General features: G+C 43.2%; 1 protein-coding gene across 6 annotated transcripts in view; it reads right to left on the bottom strand.

Moving 5' to 3' along the window:
• The window catches only part of Slc8a3 (solute carrier family 8 member A3), a 140,755-nt gene that overhangs the window by 103,878 nt on the left and 14,679 nt on the right, over positions 1–22,198 (bottom strand). For 5 of the 6 annotated variants that reach the window (XM_063241442.1, XM_063241445.1, XM_063241440.1 and 2 more), the window contains exon 2: positions 18,192–20,034. In XM_063241442.1, the coding sequence (XP_063097512.1) occupies positions 18,192–19,972 (1,781 nt within the window). In that variant the 5' untranslated portion in view covers positions 19,973–20,034. Of the gene's footprint in view, positions 1–18,191; positions 20,035–22,198 lie in introns of those variants that run through there. The other variant, XM_063241444.1, reaches the window with a different exon arrangement.

Genomic DNA, 22,198 nt, shown 5'->3' with positions numbered 1-22,198 from the left:
TTCCCCTGGCTGACATCACAGTGAGACTCTGTCCACCTTGCAATCTGTTTTGCTTTTTGATAAGGGAGACCACCTCACTGCTATCCCTGGGGTCTGTAGATTCATCTCAACAGCCCACCGGCTTCCCTCTAAGTGGCAAGAATCTTAGAGTTTGCTTTTCCTCTGTGACTCCTTCCCCTGCACCTGTGTCCTGGCTTTCCCTCCCATACAATTAGTCACGCCCTCTTGTGAGTTTCCCAGTACCATCATCCCCTGCCCTCTAACGTTATTGTCTCACCGTACTGTCTTCGTGTATCTGTATCCCACTTTGAACTCCGAACTGCATGGAAACTGGGTTGTGTCTGATTCTTCTGCACGTCCCCACTGTGTCGCAAAGCATTTAGCACATAGGAGGGACCCAATCAATGTGGGCTGGAAGAATACATTTGGGCCTAAAGAGATGTATTCTGATATTAGAAAAACCTTTCTCTGTCTGTTGCCACAGCCAATCTTACCATTCACCTCTGTTGGACAGTTTATATAGGAAGAAACAAAAGTAATTCACCTTTCAAGATTTGGCTCCCAATCTGCTTGTAGAAGGAAGTCCTGTGAATTGCTACCAGCTAACAATTTTAAAATAAGTCGTAAGATTTCGGTTGTCAATTGCTTTACTTTCTTATCAACAGTTGTTTTTTAATGGTCACAGGTTTATGTTTGACCTTCCTAAAAGCCATAAACCCCGTGAGTGCTGGGACTGTCTCTAACAGGGCAGCAGCATTTTATTGGATTGACTGTTTGATGTCTCCTGATAAACTGTGAGCTCTTTCAGGCCTGACTCTCCAACATACATAACGTTTATCTCCAAAGGACAGCAAAGGCACGGTGCTGGTCCACGCAAGTGCTCAGCTGGACTTTGCTAAATGAAGACATTTGGTAGCCCATTTTAGTCCCATTCCCTGATCTTTACTAGGAACCAACAGATCATATTTGCTGGCTGGCTGTGAAATAAAAAGGCATCGTTCTTATTATAAGATGTGGTTCATACAGCATAGAAAATCTTGAATTAAATTCGCATGTAATTCATTTTTGCTTTTTGTCAATGCTTGAGTCTTTGGCTTCAAAATTAGAGAGTACTGGGAAGGCATTCCTTATCCACTTCCAAGTATTTCACACATGAATTCTACACAAAGCCCCTAAATCACTCTGAATTTCCCATATCTCCATTATTAAAGCCAATATATCATTGTAGAAAGCGACAGCCGTGCCAGCTGGGTTGGTTGATGCTTGCCCGCCCACACCTGCACCTAAATGTAACTCCTAAATATGGAATTCGCTTTGCCACTGAATTTTTCAGTGAAGGCAAGTTAGTGCCCCAAGCCCCTCACTAGAGATGCTACCCTGCTATATCAGCTACAAACACAGGGTTCCACTCTGTTTTGTTAACTGATTATATAGGAAGGATCCCCACAGATGGCAGGCTCAGTACCCAACGATAGCCAAACTGTCATCTTGCTGTCCTCTAGTTTCCATCTTGTGTAGTAGAAGTGTGTGGGGCAAGAAGTAGGACATACAAATGAACTTTCCTGCTCCTAGAAAACCATCCCAGAATTCTGTCCCCAACATCGAATCCCCAGCCCTACTTTTGATCCTCCAGCTGCTATGACCCAGCACAAGGCTGCCACATCCCAGCACACAGTTGTTGCCACCAAGTCCTAATGTGCTTCAATTACCAGGATAAGAGGAGAGAGAGGTTCCAACACCACTAACAGGAGATGCAAAGATAGGGGCTCAGGGAAGCTGGTTGTAAACAGGGATTTGGAAGGAAGGGAAGAAAGCAGGTGAGCCCAGAAGATGGCTTGTCCCAAAGTCTCAGAAGAAGTGGGGGCTCTCCATAGGGTATCTTCCAGAACAATAGCAGTGAGTTTCAAGGCCTCTGGCAGCCTGGGCCAGCTGCAAGCCTTTCCCAAAGGTGGAGGAAAGAAAGGAAAAGGCACTCTGGCTGGCACACCCATGGCCAGCTGTAGCACTACGGGTTAGCGTGCTGCTCACTGCTATAGCTGCTGAGCCTGTCTCCCGACTCTGGGCATCAGAGGATCTGTGACATCGTGGGCCGTGGTATTGCTGGGAAGTTGAAGCCAAATTATCTTTGGCAGGAATCTGGGTCTGCAATGAGGCTGGGCACTGACTCCATCTTCAAAAGCTTCTCTCAGCACACTTTCTCCCTCAGGACTGAGTAACAGCAAACATGGTTATTTTTTTTTATCAGTAGTGACTCAGTTTCCCTTTTTAAAATGGGATGTAGGAGAGCTTTCAAATGTATTGGGGGAATGACCATTCTCTGGAGAGGTCCAGCAGGGGAAAAGAGAATTTGCTTCTGATCCTGGCTCTAGCACCTCTACCCCCCAAAAAATTAAGAAAATAAAACATGTTATTTGCACATATATTTTTATGTAGTTGTCTTTGAATAATCTGATCACATGTTCCTCCCTGGGATCAATCAATATTCTGCCATCTTGTTTTAATTCTCATGATAGCAATAGGTGTCCTTTTTGAGGTCTATATAATAGTGTCATATTTTTATCTTTATTTTTGGTGATTTTTCTTTTTAAAACAAACCCCTATGAAGAGTGCTGAAATATTACCTATCCTTCCAAAATAGGAAAAGTCTGTGATGTGCCATATGAAAACATACGTGTGGATAAGCTTTGCTTAGGCCTGAGAGCAGTGTCACTTGTGAGTTCAACATTAATAAATGGTATACACTAAATAAGTTGTCTCTAAACAGAAATACAAATAAGACACCATTATGTATTGATCAGCTGATGAAAATGTGACCGGAGGCTCACAGGAATCTTGTATTTTTGCCAGAGCAATGCTTTGCTAATCACTAATTCAATGTCTCCTGTGAGTATATAGAACATTTTTACTACTATGAACAGTGAGAATTGATTGTACTTTTTGGCATAATTTTGACCGTGTAAAATGGTTTCCTTTGCAATTTCAAATCACAGGGGCAACAGGATAGGTGAACAACAAAGGGAGGAACAGATGGAAAATTGTTATATATTTGTGCTATGGTTTGGATACGCCTGCGTGTGTTCTCCAAGGGTTTGCATGTTGGTTGGGGGTTTGGTGTTCAGTATCACAATGTGCGTGGCGGTGGACCTGTGAAAAGTGGGGCTTACCAAGAGGTCCTTAGGTCCCTGAGGGAGCTGCCCTCTGAAGGGACTAAGGAATCTTCTCTTGGGTCCCCTGACTTCTCTTCACCATGACTTACTCTCAAAGCCTGTGCCTGCCCACTGATCTCAGCCTGGCTGGATCTCAGCTTTCCTGTCTTTTGATGTGAATTTTCTTGCATACATTTCTACCATGAGGCCACTGCCATGAGACTCTCAGTAGACCAAACCTATTAGGCTGCCTGATCTTGAACTTTCAGGCTTCACACCATGAGCTAAATAAATGTATTTCTTTGTAAACTTAACACGCCTTAGGTATTTTGTTTTACTTTTTCAACATAATATTCATCACTGAATCTTTGTAATAACTCTATGTGACTAATCTTATTGCTCTTTGTTTCCAGGCAAGGAAATTGAACATTAGAGAAGTTAGTCAATTTACCAAAGACCACATTAAAGGAGGCAGAATTCTTATGTGGCTCTGGGATTCCGTCATCTCCTCCCAAGTGCATGCTCTGTACACTATAATCAATCCTCCCCTTCAAATGTGAGTGGGATCTGTAAACATAACAATATTTACATGCCAGATGAAGTGTTTTGCAGATATTAATGCCCCTCATTAGCTGACTTTTAAGTCTTGCTTTAAAGGAAATTATCCTGAAAGGGCCTAAACTAATCTAGTGAGCCCTTCAAATAAGGAAAGAGATTCTATTTTCTTTCCTGCTAGCCTTAAAACAGCAAGGCATGAATTCTACAGTGGTGAGGGAATTATTTCAGCCAAGAACCACCTGAGGCTGGAAAAGAATCCAGGATTCCAGACTCAAATGGTTGTACCCTTGGAGGCTTAGTGCAAGGCTCACAAATACCACCACACACTTTTACAGTACCTGGCATACGGACTGGTGCATGGTTAAAGGCAAAAGAAATGGCAATATTATTATTTGACAGCTCATTAGATGACAGAAAACTGCCTTACTTAGGAATAGCAAATATTATGATTTTTAAAAAAGAAGGAAGGCATGTGGCTGTGTCTGGTCAGGAAAACCAGAATCAGGCTGGAAAATACTTAATTCTTTGGCCAGGGAAATCCCTCTTTGGGGGTGGTGTGAGGGAGAGGCCACACTCTTGATAGCATGAAGGAAGGGGAAGATCCCACTGCAGATCACTTGCCACCAAGAGCAGGCCAGCTCCAGGGTGGAAACACAGGTACCACAGGGCCTGGGAGGCGGGTTCAGGGAGAGATGCCTCTGTCCTGCCCACATTCTGCCCAAAAGTCCTGTGAGGCCTGTCCTGTAATTACCGCAGTTGTTCCAGTCCCAGAGTCCCGCGGGCAAGTGGCTGCACATGTAATTATCCTTGAGACAAGAAAGACTTTGCCCATCCTCCTCCCAGTCTTTTTTCCTTCCTTTCCTTTTATTCTCCTTTACTCTCTACATCCCTTCTTTCTTTCCCTTCATCTCTCAAGCGAGCCAGATCAAGTCCACATCAGGATGCAGAGAATTCATCCTCAAGGTCACCTTCTGCCCTGGCCTGGGGCTGCTCTTTCCCTAGGGAGTAGCCTGTCATGCTCTGTGACATCGTCAAAGAAAAAACCCAGATCATGACATTTCCTTCCATCTTCCTCCAGACAATACTCTTTGACTGGCTATCTTTAGATCAACTGTCTCCTCCTAAAAGCTAACCTTGGTACAAGGAAGGAATCCAATTACTGATGGGGGATCCAGAGAAAAATGCTAGATAGGTCAGAATGGCTGGGACTTGGTCAAGATTCTACTAGTTACTTAACTAAGACAGAGCACATCCTACTCTGTGAGTAACTGAGAGTAGGCACGATGGTAAATGTTTGCTATTGCATGGTTGTGTTCAATCCTCACCCCAACCTTGCTAGATACTTTAATATTCACATTACATATACAAGTAAAGTAAAAGGTTAGGGAACTTTCCCTACATCATCAATATGTAGCCAAGTGCAGACTCTACCTCCATTTGTCTGACAACGAGCCCATGGACTTAATCACATGGCTCTGTTCTCCCCTCTGTGTATATGGACTCCAACCCACATACTTGCTTTCACACCTCTGTTATTTATTTCCCTGTGGCAAGGATAAGGCAAAATTCTGTCTCCTGGCTCCTGGAGACAGTACCTGACCCTACCCACCTATCAGTAGATACTGTACTTTTGTCACAGACACCCATGGCCTCTTCTGCTTCTAGATTGCCTATAGCAGTGTCCACCATGCCCTAGCCAGGCCTGCCTGCCTTTGAAGAAGAAAGCAGGTGACATCTCTGTACGTCAGGACAAGCAGGTAACACACCTGCAGCTCAGGATCAGGCAACAAAGAATTCCAAATGAATACAGGCATTGGAGAAAGGAACCTGCTTTTCGTCCCTGGCAACAAGATGGAAATCTTTTCAATCTCTGCTACAGTAGGTGTGTTCAATGGCTGAAGGCTTTATTGTTTGGAAGGATGGAAAATCAGAAATGAGCTTAGAGCTCTGGAAGCATGGGTCAGAACTGCTGGCAGTTGTTTAAGACCTGTGAAGGGACCTGGCCTAAGAAGATTGACATGGGAGAGGAGGCCATTGAAAGTCATAATAAAGGAACTAAATGGATTTGGGTATGGACATAAAGAGAGGAGTTGGTTGTTTATTTATTTATTTGCATTCTATTTTCAAACAGACACCAAAGGGATCTGCAACTAGAGCCCTTATATAACACAGCTGGTGAATGAACTCTGGCCTCCTACATGGGAAGCTGAGGGTCACTGAGGGACAATGAACTCTCTCAGTCAGCTCTTCTTTCCTTCATCCACTTTTCTTCTTTCTTTCTTTCTTTCTTTCTTTCTCCCTAGTGCTGGGGATTAAACCAGGGTCTTCACATTGAGTTACATTTCTGGACTGTTTTTATTTTTTGAGAGAAGGTCTCACTAAATCACTAAGTTGCCAAGCATGATCTTGAACTTGTGATCCTCCTGCCTCCAGCTTCCAGAGTGCTAGGATTACAAGCATTCACTGCCATGCCTGGCTTCCCCTAGCCCTTTAAGTAAAACTCACACAGTGAAATTGGAAGCAGGTATATGCAGGGATTATGAACTTAGGTCCTATAGCTGCTGCATCAAATTATCACAAAGTTTGTAGTTTAAGGCAACTGAAATTCACATTTTTGGTCTGGAGGCTGTAAATCTAAAAGCAAGGTGTTAGCCGAATTGATTTCTTCTAGAGGCTGTGATGGAATCTGTCCCATGCTTATCTCATGACTTCTGCTGTTTACTTGCAATCCATGGGGGACCCTTAGCTATATCACGCCTGTCTTGCCTCTGCTGTCACATGACCCTATTTTGTGTGTCTTCACATGAAATTCTTGCAAGGATACTCCTATGGCTGCCCTGATCCAGCATGATCTTTTGTCTTAAGTTACTTTTTACTCGTCTCTGAGACAAATTACCTGATGCCCAAAGCTGAGAAAAGAAAGGTTTATTTCTTACAGTTTTTGGAGGTTTCAGTCCATACTCAGTTGGCTCCAAGGAAGGGTGGCATGGTGGGGCCACAGTACATGGTGGCTGCAAACAGCAAGGTGGAAACCAGCAAGAGAGACAGACACACCTTCTTCCTGCCATTACATTGTATGCTGGCTCCACCCCTACGTGGTTGGTGTGCACTGACACCATCAATCCAAGCTCTAGACAATGAACCAATCACAAATGCATAATGCAAACGCATGAGGCCTGGGGGCCACCAACAGAAACCATGACTTCCAGAATGATCATTCTACAACTAATTTTACCTGTGAAGATCCTTTTTTCAAACAAGGCCGCACTTGGAAGTTCTGGGTAAACAGAAGGAACAGGCATTATTCACCCTAGGACAGGTTGCCACTGGCACTTTGAGCACATCCCACATAAAGAAAGGCTTTGGATTTCTCAAGAAGAGGTCTCAAGAAAACCTTTGCTTTGGTCCCCAGTCTGACTGGGGTGAGTGGTGTTGGGGAACTCCTGTGTAGTAGTATCCTTAACAGACTAAGGCACCACTCATGTATCTAAAAAGCTGCACAGAAATCGAACCCAAGGCAGAAACACACAGACACACACACACACACACACACACACACACACACACACATAGAAGGACAGAGAGAGAGAGAGAACTAACTAAGGCATATTCCCCTACAGTTTAAGACACAGCAGGCACCCTTCCCTTCAAATCTAGTATTTGAATTACCCAGATAAAATGTCCATGGTAACTCAATCAGTTTTCCACCTCTCTCCCCAAGCTAACAGAGGAAAAGGCACAAGCCTTCATTCTTCTCTCCTCTCCTTTCCAACCCCAAAGAGGCAGGGAGACCAAATGGATGAACAATGCCAGAAGAACAGGGCTGTCCTGCCCCCTTGCCCCCCCACTCATAGGTACAATCCTGGGCGAGCAGCTCATGGCCAAGAGCAGAGCCAGACTGCAGGAACTCTCTGCTCCCCAAGCCAGGCTCATTCTGTTCAGCGAGGTGCTGCACACAAGTGCATCCAATCTGGGCTAAGCAGATTAGTTCCCTCCTGGGGAAAGGTTTTGGGCAGCTGAGCAGGGCAGCTCCCTGTGCAGTGGCAGGGGGCTGTCATTACAAGGCCCAAATAGAATATAAATACATGTTCTCGGAGGAAATGCTTAGTTGAATTTCAGGGTGTTTTCTGCGCATCAGAGGCAGCGCAAACTCAGAGGTGGCTGAGCAGTGGAGAAACAGTCCCTCTGAAGAGCTGGGGCCAGGCAGGGGTCAGGATATTCAGGGCCCAGGCACACCAGTGGGCACTATGGGACTTACTGAAACTAGGAAAAGAAAGGAGAACAACATAGAGAGTGAAGAATGGTGAGTCCTTTCTGGTCCTTATACCTGAGAGACACAGTCCAATCACAGGTCTCTGGATTTGATGCAACCTAGAGGTGGTGCATAGCAGAGTATGTGTCAGGAATTCACTCACTAACCCATCACTCACTTGCTCAGCAGACATGGCATCCCTGTGGTACCATGAGGCATCTCACTAGATAAGTGGGTAAAACCAGTGTTATCCTGGCCTGAGGATACAGCCCGCACGAGGACCACTTACCCCCATGGCCAACCTCTACTTCCATCCATGTGTGCTCTGTAAGTCAAAGCTGATTAGTCAATCCTTCTTACTAAGTCATTCAGAATCAACTGGAGTAGGGGGCACGCAAGTCCCCATTAATGACATCAAACCAAATCCATGACAAAAAGCAGGAGGCAGATTAGCCTCTGAGTGGCCATAGTCCATGGTGATCCCCACTTTCATAACAATCGTGACACAAATTCGTCTTCACCATCAGAAAGGATGAGCTCCCCAAGTGTCTGCTGGTTGTGCACTAAGAGGTTTGGCACCCACCTCCTGGCTTCCATTCTCCTGTAGCTTCCAGGCTTATATGAGGTTTGTCATAGGCTCTCCTGGGGTGGCAGCTGAACTCCTCCTCTCTCCCTTACCACCACCCTCCACCAGCCCTTGGTCCTGGCTGCCTTCAGACTGTGGACATCACACCAAAGAACATCTTGGATCTGACCATAGGGTCCTATGCCGGCTTTGTTCTTTGCCCAGGCAACAGGACAAAGCGTCATCTCCTGGTAGTTACTGATGATGAGGTGACACAAGAATCCTCTGTGCACAGATTTGAGCAATGGTGATGAATCTAGAGTCTGCGGTAGGTGCTGAGTTTATCTGGCCCCAGGCCAAATTTCCTATTCTTGGTTTCTCTTGAATCAAAAGTAGTCAACTTTTGCTAAGGAAGAAATGTGAGATGAACTCTTAGCTTTTCAATATGCAAGAAAAAGGAGATCTGCTACTTTCCAGTTCTGGACCTTACTCTGGTACTAAAATATGTAACAAAATAAAAAGAACACAGGATTAGCATCAAAGGTTATAGTTTTTAGACTCATTTACCTAATCCGGACAAAGGATTAACAGGAGCCCTAAAGGTATGACAAAATCTCTGTATGTTTTAAAGTGGAATTTTATGTTTTCATACAAATATTAGAAGTTTTAGTAGTAAAAATAACATCAATAACAGTAAGCCTTCCCAGAGGTCTGAACACCAATGGAAAGCCCAGGTAACCAATACTGTGCCGATTCTCTCCAGAACATTCTGACCTCCCTACAGGATGACCCTCATCAAAACAACTTTAAACAACTTCTAACATTTTCAAAGCATTTTACATAAAGTTAGCTCCTTTGGCAGTCAGCTCTTGGCTGCATTCATTCTGCTCTCTCCTCAACTCCAAAAATAGACAGTACGTATTCTTCTAACTGTCCACAAAGGTTAATTAAGATGTCATTTCTCTCTAATTTGGTTAGAATTATATTAACTTGTGATATTAACACTAGTTTCCTTTTGCTATATTGCATGAGAAAAATAGAAATCATCAAGTGTCAGTTAACAGTCTCCTAAAATATAGGTTCCAGAGGGAGGGGCAGGCAGGATCTGTGGTAGGAGTGGTTTGGGAAGCACTGGTCTGGTTTATGAAACACAGTAGGAGGAATTCTAGAAGATCCTAATTGGGTAAGAAGATCACCTGCTTCTTATTCAGTAGTAATTTATGCTCCTGTGAATTCATTAATGAAGAACATTCTGTGGTAGCAGGATAAAGAAGAGAGTGATTCGAAGTTTTTCTACCTAGGACCGACCCAATATTGAAGAGATAATGGCTATTTCACACTAATACATCTCAATGCAATGAAGACTCCGAGGGTCTCTACTGCCGGATGTTCTATCTCTAGACCCAGCACTAGGACCAGTAAAGATATTTGGTCTTTTCTTTTCACATCTACATCTGAGTCCAGTTCCGGTCTCACAAGTCCTTCCTAATATGACCCCTGTGGATATCTGCTACCAAGTCCCCAGAGTTGATACAAAAGTAGACTCCTATTTTTCACCCCAGCCCTGGGCCCTCAGACATGAGCCTTGGCTAGAGACACACAGCTTGCCACTTATGGCTGAGAATGCCCTGACTCTATGGAGTTCCTGGCCTCGGGTTACAGCTCCTAGGACAAATGGGATGCCTGTTGGCTCCAGACGAGTCCTGGTAGCCAATTGTCCAGCAGGGGAGGAGTGGACAGGGAGAAACCCAAGGAGAGCTGTCACTCTGCCCTTGGTTGGCACAAGTGTTGTGGTTGGAGCACAGGCTACTCTGGAAACACAAACCCAGGAAGAGGTTTTCAAAGTGACTCAGTACCCAAATAGTGCACCTGGAAATGACAGCAAATTATCTGCTGACGCCAGTCTTTTGGAGAGAACAGACAAGCAAAGAGTAAAAGGGAGAAATGACCCTGGTAGTCTTGAGATTTGTTCCACTCAGCACCACCACTAGGAATATTTTCTATTGACCTGGGCAGAGGCCAGTTTCATCCTGCTGCACAGCCTGCAGTCAGCTCTATGCATTTGCTAGGTCTGAGTGGTCCCACTCTTCCAGCCTACAGCCTACTGCTCTTTACTGGGGCTGCACAGAACACTAGAAAATCAGTGCTCTTCAAACGTGCACCAGGGAGATGCTTGTCTCACCGAAACTCCCTTTTACATGACATTGCCCACCACCTATAGATACAACTGCCTACATAGCTATCATGGGATCTCATGACAACTTCATTTTCCATCCCATAATCCAGTTGTGTGGATTAGCTGTTGTAGGGTAGGAAGGGGAATCCTTGACAACTAGCAGGGCAGCCACATTGTATGGCCAGTTACCTTTGACATGGCCAAACTGAAAAAAAAAAAAAAATCAGATTTTTCTCTTGAAAATTTGAGCTAGAAGACTAGCAAGCCCAGACTAAACGCTCATATGGAGAGAGAATTGTTGGCCTTGGCACACAGACAAGATAGAGGTGGTAATAAAGGCAATGACCCCAGAGAAGCAGAGATGCCAGGAACAGAGGCCAGGGAGCACAGGAAGGGGTGCATCAGGAAGAATAAGATGCCTCCAGAGCTGCCTCGTTCTCAGTAGCTTTGTGACACCAATCCTGTCTGCACTGGATCTGAATGATTAAATCTTCTCATCTCCACACAGAGTCAGGCAGATGCTTTATTGTGAGGGAAAAAGCAGCCTCATGAGTGGTTTGTTTCCTGGGAGATATCCATCTTCGTGGTGCTATCATGGATCTAGTTTTTGCTGTCCAAGTGATAGACTTTCTTAAGGGATACTTTCCTATTCCTTCTTACTCACTCAAAGAAGTCATAGATCATACAGCAGACAGAAGGCAACCCAAGTGCAGATGCCAGCCAGCAGCGAGGAGGAAAGAAATACTGGGAATGACATCCGATTTGAAGAGTGAGCATGGCCTGAGTGCAAAGACGAGTGGGGGCCACAGCATGGGCTCAGGGGCACCTGTCACACAGGCAGAAGAGACAGGCTGTAGCAGCAACATTTAGAAGAGAAAGTACAAGGACCTAGCACACAGGCAGACAGCGAGGCAGTGAATGAATATGAAGACTTGCAGCTGAGGGCGTGGTTAGCCCTTGTGGTGATGGCAGAGACTCAGGAAGAGAACACTGGAGACCGTAGTGAGGTCAACGAAGATCACATAAGATACAGAAGGGGAAATTTGAAAGGCTAACAGGTCAAGATGTAAGAAATCCAGGGAAAATGAAGTGCTAAGGAGAGATGGTGGTAAATTAGTCATTCATAATTTATTTTGCAGTTATTCTGCCATACATGGAGAATAAAATTACTACCAAGATGCCACTTATTTTGAAAGTGCTAACTCAGGAACAGGCTAGAGAGCATGGCCTGGATCATAAATAACTGGCTCTTCAGGATCCTACCCACTGAATGTTTGCTGAATTGAGCTCAGGCAGTGACAGGCTAACCAAATTCTGCTCATGTGTGCTGACCTCTAACTGGGATGGCAAGGATGGTGGCACCAAGTCCACGCTGACCTTAAATAAACACCATATGTATTGAACAGTAAGTTTTCAGAATAACGAAGTTTTCAAAATAACTTCCACTTTCAACTTTAAATTCTTGTCTATTTATGGGTAACTTCTTATGTGGGTACCCAGAAGGTGGGAGTGGTGACAATATAACTCCTATGAATGATACCTGTCATACCAGTTGAGAATATTTACCTAGTGCTTTCCTTCAGTTACTTAGCAAAATCTTCAGAGCATTTGATTCTAGCAAAATGCTTCTAGGTTGGGCAGAATTTATGTAGGGGGACCTTGTTCTATTTGTGGGTCAAGAAGTTCTTTCTCTTCAACATCAATTATATGCTACTGGCTTAATGCCAGGTCTTCAGACTGGGTTCTGGAAACATAGCTCAGTTTCTTTTTTCTTAACACACACACACACACACACACACACACACACACACACACACACACACAATGAGAAAACAAAATCTTGAGTAAGTTGAAGGCCATAGCTCAGCCTCTGCTTCTTTCCTCATGGTAGTGATGGGGCAGAGCCCGTGGGTGAAGAGGTAATGAATGCTTATGTCCCATCCAAACTCAGGTGGGAAGCTACAAAAGGTTGAACATCAGGAAAAGTCCCTTACTTTTGTTCTTATGAGTGTGAGGTGGAAATTCTGACCTTAGGAACCATAAGAATCAAGAAAAATAAGATTTTTTAAAATGAATTTTTATAGATTCAGTGTCTTCCTTCCTGAGCAGTCTCAAGGTGAACCAAGAAATTAAAAATAGTTCATAATATATTATTATCCTTGGTTAACAGATTAGTCACATGATACGCCTGGATTTGCACTTTCAAAGCACCTTTTATTCAAGAATTGCTATATTATTTCCAAAGTTAACATTTTATTGAATAAAAATACAACGGAGAAGGGTATTAAATCAATAGCTTTCCAAGTCCTTTTCAAACCTAACTTGCTATTATATCTCGCTATGGACTACTGGACAAGTCACTTTCTGTCTCTGAATCTCAGTTTCATAATTTTGAAAAATAAGACGTCAGATACTTTCCCACCTTAATATTTTGATTTGGTAGGAAAATGTGGAATCTAGCCAATACTGTGTTCTCCTCTAACAGAGGCCCACACTATTTAATTATAGTAGATCGTAATATTTGCATATTTGACATCTGTGGCTTCGATTATTTCCAAAGACCCCAAAGGTCCGTGAGCTGTAATAATCTGTTATTTTGCCAAGGCGTGCTGTGAGCCTGGAGTACAGTAGGCAGACACTTGTTTAATGAGTGAAATTAGTATGCAGGCAAAACTCTGTTCTCCACGAGATTTCTGTTATTGTATCCCAAATTCTCACAGGCAGTAATTTTCATGAAGTACTGTAGTGATAGTCACAAAAGTGAGGATTCTTCTAGGTCATGAAGATGTGAACAGTATACCTGGCAAATGGCAAAGGCTTGCTGTAATAGGGGTATCAGTTATGCATCTCCCTGCCCTATTCCATCCCCCCATCACTGCTAATCCTTAATGAAGGTTATTTTACACTTCAATGGCCTCGCATACCTGCAGGGAGCTCTCAGCCCTTTTTTCCTGAATCTATCTCAACCAACCCCTTCTCTCATGTGGGCAGACTTGTATGTAAACCTAGGTCCTTTTCTTCCAAGAGTAAGATCCATGAGACATGAAATACCAGCTTGTCTTATTCATTTATGTATCCCTTGTACGCAGTAAAGAACTTCATATATAGCAAATATTTAATAAATGCTGAATTACTGAACGCTTTCTATGGGAAGGCATTATGCTAATGCTACCTTTTTTTCATATTTGTATTTAGTATTTATTGCTCCCTAGCAGGATAAATATTATTACTTCTAACATTTCCCCAGGAAAAATCTGGAACTTAGGCAAGTTACATGACTTTTTCAGTTTACACAGCTAGTAAGTGATGGATTCTAATCTGTTACATTTCAAAGTTCATGCTTTTCACCCTACCATGCTGCAAAGGACACCTTTGAAGAAGTAAAGCATTAAAGCAAACAAGTAAATTTGTTGATCCAATATTACTGATAGAGCAAAGGCCAGCCTATAACTTGATTATATTTAGGAGGATTAAGGTGACAGCAAAAGTCGCAATACTGCCAGGCATAGCAGACAGATAAAACTTTACAAAGAGTGGGGGATTAGAAAGCAGCATTGTTTTCAGGTATCCTATGGCTTCCATTCAAGGACCCTGAAGGTTTCAATTTCAGTTCCCAGATTGGTATTGCAATTAGCAGGGCCTCAGTAAAAGCTGAACTCTTGCTGAGTTAGGGTTGAAAGCTGGCATTAGAAAACAAGCATCCATGATTCAATTAAGCAAATCATTTAAAAAGCCACTTCTATGCTGGATCCCATGATTTGGTTAAGGGTTTTATAGCCTTTAACTCTGAGTTGGGACCTGTGGCATTAGGAACATGTTAGAAATGTAGAATCTTAAGCCTTACCCTAGACTTTTGGGATCATAACCTACTTTAGTAACTAGTTGACTGATGAACACATGAACATTTGAAAAACACTTTTGAAAATTACAATTTGAAACACAACATTTAAAAAACACAATTCTAAAATATATTCAAAGATCCTTTGTGGCTCTGTTTCACGAGTTTGGGTGAGGGATCTTTATGATAACTGGAAAACTGCCATGTTCATTAACTAGGGTCATGTAGAGATCCAAGTAACCTGATCAGTTTGACAGTGTCTTCTGGAGATATTGTTAATTTATCAGTATTACTTTTAAAGCCCTCACTTGCTGAGCAAATATTATGTGCCAGGTATATGGCATATAATATCTTGAATTATCATAACTGCCCTGCAAAAAAGATATTAACCATACTCTACCAATGAAGAAAATGGCCTCTTAGGTTACTAAAATTTCCCCAAACCATATGGTAAGTCAGTAGTAGAACCAAAATTCTAACTTAGAGATTTGGAGCCCCTGTAATACAGCCTTAGTTGTAAAATTACAGTTTGAAGTATCATGGGCTACTGTATGAAGGTGAATGTCTGGTTTTGAACTTGTAATTATACAGCAAGGAAAATCAAAGAGATCAAAGCACACTGAAGTCAAAACAATAATGTGAAGGAATGCACCGAAACATGGATTTGTTCACCAAACTCTAAAAGTAGTAATAGAGAACCTTTTAGAGACTGAGTGCCAAACCACAACCTAAATTATCACAAAGTACTAACACTGCAATTAAACCCAAGTACTGAAGTGTCAGCTTACAAAAAACACAACTCTACATTAACATCTTTTTTTCTGAAAAGAAAAACACAATCACACACATGCCATAGGTTCACTGCCCTAGACTATCTGGATGAGACTCTGAAACTTCTGAAGGCTGACATACATTTGGAACAAATGTCACCCAAAGTGCAATTCATAGGCTCATTTACAGCATGGTATTATACAAACAAAACACACATAAGTTTTAGGAAAGTTTAGTCACATTGAGAGATCATTGGTGCATAATTGATTATTAATAAAATTAAGAAATTAGGAGCCATGCCTCTGATCCTAAAAATTGCCTTTCTCTGCCACTAGGACATAGGTATAGAACTGGAGCAAAGACAAAGCTGTCAAATTATTGCAAATTTTGTGGTCTTGATGTCATTTAATACCTGATAATAAATTCCAGCTACTTATATTGCTATGAGCATGTGTGAAATTTCACGGAGTCTGCCTTCCCTGCGAGGGCTTGGCCTTCATTTGTATGTAAGAACATTCTCCTCAGAGCATATATAAATAGTATTCTCTGGAAGGCTCAGGTTTTTACTTAGGCTAACAAATGATTATCTTTCCCAGCAAATGACTAAACAGAGCTCTAATAAATCAATTTGTCAATGGCTATTTCCCTTTAGGAGACAATATCCCCTGTTTCATTTTTGGCCAGTGTAGCTATGACCTACCCTGAGTGCTTATGTCCATTGTTCAGAAAATCCTAGAGCTGGAAGGAACTGCAAAAAAGATCTTGCCTCTTGGCAAACAAAGTATTTTTATTTCCACTTTGCATATGAGGCAGTTTAGTTCCAGAGTTACTGAATGACTTGCCCAAAGTCACACTATTAGGAAGAGACAGAGGAAGGACAGGGCAGGATCGCTCAGTTCTGTTGGCAGCAGAACCCACCTCTCCTTTGCACTGCCCATGCCTGAATCCAGGAAGAAGTACTTCAGCTTTCTCTGGGTCTACGGGTTGCCCTTTCCTGAGTTCCTTCCCTCCCTCTTATAGGTGCTGCATGACTTCATTTCCCACTGAAAGTACAAGGTCTAATCTAAAAATACGATGAAGGTTTAAAACTTTTCAAAGAATTTTATTATAGTAAAAGACACACTGCTGTTAATTCATCCCAAAATACTCCTGGTCACGTCAGACACATTTCTTCCATCGTTCTTGCCATTTTCTGAAACAGTTTTGGAAGTTTAGTTTCAAGAGTGTCTTTAGGCAGCTGTTGTGGCTGCCGCAGTGTCCTGAATCAATTCAAAATATTTACTTTTCATGACAGTTTGGACTCTATGGAAGATCCAGAAGTTGCAAGGTGTCAGATCCAGAGAACAAGACAGTTGAGGACACACCACAATGTTTTTATGAGCTGCCTTTCCATTGCATGTCATGTAGCAACAGCATTCACTGTATTTTTGATTATGTCCCATAAAGACACTCACAAAACAGGACTTCTTGAACTACTTCAGAAAGTGACAAGAACAATGGAAGAAATGTGTTTGGAGTGGGGAGATGTGAAGACGATTAACATGTCTTGACTATTATTTCTTTATCTGGATACACATCACTTTATTTGCTCAGCCTTTGTACAATTAGCAGGGTCGTGGTTTGTCATCCCCTTTTATTCTTCATATCATCTCCTGCTCCTGCTTATTGCTTGTGGACAGGAGCAGAAATTCAGAGACTAGATCCTGTTTCTCATTTCCATCTTTCCAAGATACCCTGCCTGCAGCTGCAAATTCTGGGGAAAGCTATTCTGATTTCTTTTTCAAAGCTATTCATCTGACCAAAGGACAGATGCCCAATCTGCCTGTCTTGATGGGGAGAGGCTGTATGGTAATACAAGCAACAGATGTGCAGGACTGGCAGTTCTGTATGAGGCAATAACTCAAGAAGTGTTTCAGGCAAGTCCTAGACTGTAAAAAGAGATGGCCACACAGAAGATGGATTTTCTGCAGTAATTCTTCACAGCCTTCTCTACTGCATAGGCAGATTTTGGAGCTTAGACCTAAGACTAGAGACAGGTGGTATCTCTAAGATACCACCAATACCCAAGCCATACCGACTTATCTCATTGAACCTGAATGTGCCTTGCTCCATAAAATAGCCTATGGACATTGAAAGGAACTGCCTAGTTTTAATCAATTTTTCAATTTCCAAATTGCAAGACAGGTATCCAAAATTGGGTAATATAATGCAACTGAAATGGTGAAAGCCAGTGCCACTTGCTTTCACTCATTCATTCATTCATTCACTCATTTTTGGTGTTTTGAAACAGGGCCTCATTTAGTTCAGGATGGCTGTGAATATAGTATGTAACCCAGACTGGCCTCGAAATCATGGTGATCCATCTATCTCAGCTTCCCACGTGCTGAGATTACAGGGGTGCACCACTCCCTGGCTTACTACTTGACTATCTCAATACAAGATATTCTGGTTGGGTTATTACTATCCTAGAATAGAATCAAAACTTATAAGCCCTTGGTATGAAAAAGGAAAGAAGAAGAGGCCCAATCAGTTTCCTAGCTCTTGCTTAGTTCCAAGAACTCTCTAAAATCTGGCATTACAAAACTTCTATCATCCCATTCCTCTCCTAGCCATTCTTCTAAGTTTCGATGGATAAAAGGTTCTGTGTCCTTAGATCCTGCCATAGAATTCCTTGCCTGGAAGCTACTTAAAGTGAGACAGTTGAAGGAGAGTGAGAGGCAGGACCTGTCCAGTATCTGCTGATCCTCCATACCTGTGGTGGAACCAAAATTTGAGATTAGCACACACACAAACACAAGAAACAGGCTTATCGGAGAGTCCGGAAGGACAAAAAAAGATGGTAAAGAGTGGGGTGAGGAAGGCTAGAATGTGGAGAGGTTACTTACACTGTTTCATCATTCTTGAATTCCAACTCCCCATATGTGTCTTCAAAGTCCTCACCGCCACCCTTGGCTGTCCCTTCTACTGTCCTAAAGGGAACAATGACTGTGCCCCTGGCACCTGATGTCCGCAGAACCTTGACCTCCATAATGCCAATACTTTCACTGACACGAATGGTATCACATTCAAAAGTGAAGATACCTGCATGGTCATCATCCAAGATAGTAACGGTGGCCAAACATGGAGGCACTAGGACAGCCCGAGGCAAGGGAAGATTGTTGAGCATTGGAGGCAGCCCTTCCTCTGGCTGCTCCTCTTCTATGCGAACGTTGCTGAGCCGCACAAAGAAGTGTTCATCCTCCTCAAAGATGTCATCGTCAATGATGCCCACAGAGAATTCCTTCTGGGTCTCTCCTGGTTTCAGGACCACAGTGCCCTCCGTGAACTCATAGTCAGCTCCTGCATTAGCAGAACCATCCTCTGTTTTGTAGTCCACGTATACAGTCTTGGACATATCTCCCCCTTTCCTCACCACTGTCAGGAGTACAGCCCCACAGTTCTCCAGGCACTGGTAAGAACATGGATCAAAAAAGACCTTGGAGATGAAGTCCTCAGGCTCTTCGGTGTGTACCTCACTCATACTGGAAGATTTTTTGGCTTGTTCTGCTGCATGTTTCTTTAGGATGTTGCCTGCACCAGTCATCATACGAGTGGCTTGGATTCGGTAGAAGGCCCGGCTCTTCTGCTGGTGGGAAAGAGCATAGTAATTGGCCATCTCCACCAGCTGATCTAAGTCCTTCTCTGGGTGTTTTTGTTTCAGATCCTTGAGGATTCGGATCATCTCCTTGCGGGACTCGTCTACCTCTTTCCCTTCCAAGGGCACCAGATTCCCATCTAGGAAGTGGGAATTCATCATTTTCCCATCCATCTCAATCCCCTTTGGGTGCTCACCCTCTGTCTCTATAATAATTCCTCGGTGCTTATCAGTGCGGTACTTTTTATGCATGTATTTGTAGAAGAGCAGTCGTTTATCTGCCACCCAGGCCAAAAGGACACACACTGGAAAGAAGAAGAGAGTAAGGAGGCCTTCCCAAACCTGGACCACACCAGGAGAGAAAACAGCCAGAATCATATAAAGCCAGATGTAGGCAAAGATACTCCATGCCGCAGTGACAAAGAAAACCCGTAGGTGCTTGATCTTGCGAGTCTCTCCATCAGGGATCACGTAGATACAGAGGCCGATGATGATGAACATGTTGAAGGCTGCACTGCCTACGATGGTAGAAGGTCCCAGATCACCAGCAATGAAGCCATGACCACATACCTCGATTAAAGAAAGGAGAATCTCAGGAGCAGAGGAGCCCAGGGCCATCAGGGTCAGGTTGGAGACAGTTTCATTCCAGACTCGAATTGTAGTTGTGCTGGTCTCTCCATTGGGCTTTTTGATAGTCACCTCCCTCTCTTGAGAGGTGATAACTTCAATGGACGCCATGAAGCGGTCAGCAATGATGGACACCCCAAGGAACATGTATATCAGGGCCACAAAATAGACAATGACCCTGGCAATCTTGTCCCCAAGGGAAGGGTTCTCTGGATACCAGATTGGTAGGATGACACCTTCTTTGCAGTCTGATGACCCTGAGCAGGACTCATTGTTCTGCCCTGTGCTGGGCACATCCCTTGAGCTACCAGCCTCTGCCCGAAGACCATTCAGGAAGAGCACAAAAGTAACCAGCCCAAAATGGAGGAAGGCAGAGGTGAGAGGCTGCAACCTTAACCACGCCATACACAAGACTTAGACGCTGGCTTCCACCACAGCACCAATGGTCCTCCTGATGGGCTGGAGACCTAGAAAAGATCAGAGAGGCAGAAAAAGGCATGAGGCAAGGCGGAAGCAAGTTGCAGGTTCCCACCGACACAAATGGATGCTTCACCCTGAGTGCCATATTGCACTAACATATGGGGCAGTCTCTTGCTTGGAAAAATAGATGTCGATGGGAGGAACAAATAGCTGCTCTGTCCTCAAAGCCATCTGGTAGAGACTCAGCTGAACAATGGCTAGAAATAGATGGGAATATGGCTGATGGAAATGTGAGTGATATCCTTCTAGTCCTATCTTCCAGCCCCACTGTTACCTGGAATCAATTTAAAAATAGGATTCCTGTGACCTGAGTCTTTGTCCTCATTTATGCTGTTTCTAGAGTTTTCAGTCTTCCTTACCTTGTTGCCATTATATACTCAACAATCTTGCATAACACAGGTTTTCAGGCGTACATACTGCATTGAATTTTCACAGGTTGGTCCCTCAAAATAGAACACCTCACTGTGTGGATAATTGAGGCCTCCTCAGTAAAAACTCCTTCCCCAAATACAAAACTTTTGGAGGCAAGCTATAATTCTGAGATTTCTGGTTGACTCATGGTGTATGCTATCTGAATTGTGGCTAGCATGAGGCCCTGTAAGGTACGCTAAAGACCCAATCCACCTTCCAGTACCACATGCTTATGAACAGGTCAGGCAGCCAGGTATGGATAGAGTATAAATGAAAACAACTGTGCACCAGCTTTACAAAGCAGCCTGTGCCTTTCTCGCTCTGTTACAACTGGGTAGCACCTGTAGTAATAGAGAAGTGCTGATTTACATTTGCACTATTCCTTAAGGGATTCAAAGTCCATCTTCTTTATTTGCCCCTTTCCCAGTCTGAAAATCGCACCTCCCTACCCACATTAGAAAACAGATGCTAATCTGCAGATTTTCCTCCTCCTCGAAGCGCTCATCCAATCAAGTGCTAAATCCCGTCAATCCTTTCTCCATCTCTACCACTGCAGTCACAGCCCAGAGGAAGCTGCCACGGTGGTCTCCTAACTGAATTCTGCACTTCAACCAGTACAAGAGAGTGGAGTCTCAATTCCACTTTCCTCAACCAACCACAGTGATCCTCACAAAGAAGTGATCTTTATGCATATGGCTCCCTCTTGGAAGGTCTTTAGACCTTTAGGTTTTGCTCTTGCCATAAAAATCATATTCCCTGCCATGACATTCAAAGTTTCCCTGAACTAATCCTTCCTTCTCTTCACACTTCATCCTCTGACACCCACTCTTGCTGGTTTGCAGCAATAATGCCCTTCGTTTCTGCCCCCACCAAGTTAGATACCAAGGTAGATACCTCAGGACTCTTGTATGTGCTGTTACAAATAAATGAAAAGTGTTTCTTTTTTGTATACTCCATTTATAATAATGCTTTAGATCTCAGTTTAAGTATTACTTCCTTAAAAAGCAAAACAATAATTTAAAAAACTTGCTCTCACTCCCAAAAATTGTCAACTCCCTTTTGTTAGGTCTTCCTCCACAGTATTTTAAAAACTTTAAAGTCACACATTTATTTGTAATATTAGATGAGTTATATCTTACTCATCCATTGCACTTAAAATGACATGAGTGTCTCTCCTGTTTACAATGGTATCCTAAGTAGATAGTAGATGCTCGGTAAATGTACATTTTTAGAAAGAATAAATGTAACTACCAAGGATGTTTCTTGAGATTTTAATCTTATCTAAAATCACTCATAATCCAAATTGCAGCCATTTGCTCTGGAAATATACGTAGGTCTCATTGAGAACCCCTATGTCGGACTTCTTTAAATCCCCCAAATTGTCCTCACAGAAAAATTCTCTTCAGGACACAGTGAGTCAGGCTGCACACTGCAACCATCCAAAGAACTGTGGATCGACTCGGTTTCAGGTTTCCCAGAAAGGTGTCTGGGTGCTGAGACTCAGATTTCTCATTAGTCCAGGTTCTCATTAGTCCAAAACAGGTGCTTAGGGCTTTACTCAGAGGAGAAGAGGTCATGAAGACGCCTGAGGAATCCAAAGGCATCGATCTCCAAAGGCTGAGAAAGCTCTCGGAATGTGATATACACAGAGACCCCATTAGCACTCTGGACACACATTCACCGTGAAGAAATGTGGGCCGGGAGGTTCTGGGCTTCTTGCCTTGACTCTGAAAGCCCTGC

This window comes from Cavia porcellus, unplaced genomic scaffold (assembly GCF_034190915.1).
Source record: "Cavia porcellus strain 051 isolate PalLab524CR breed Dunkin Hartley unplaced genomic scaffold, mCavPor4.1 scaffold_31, whole genome shotgun sequence".
Classification (NCBI taxonomy): domain Eukaryota; kingdom Metazoa; phylum Chordata; class Mammalia; order Rodentia; family Caviidae; genus Cavia; species Cavia porcellus.
This window is presented reverse-complemented; position numbering and strand designations above follow the sequence as displayed.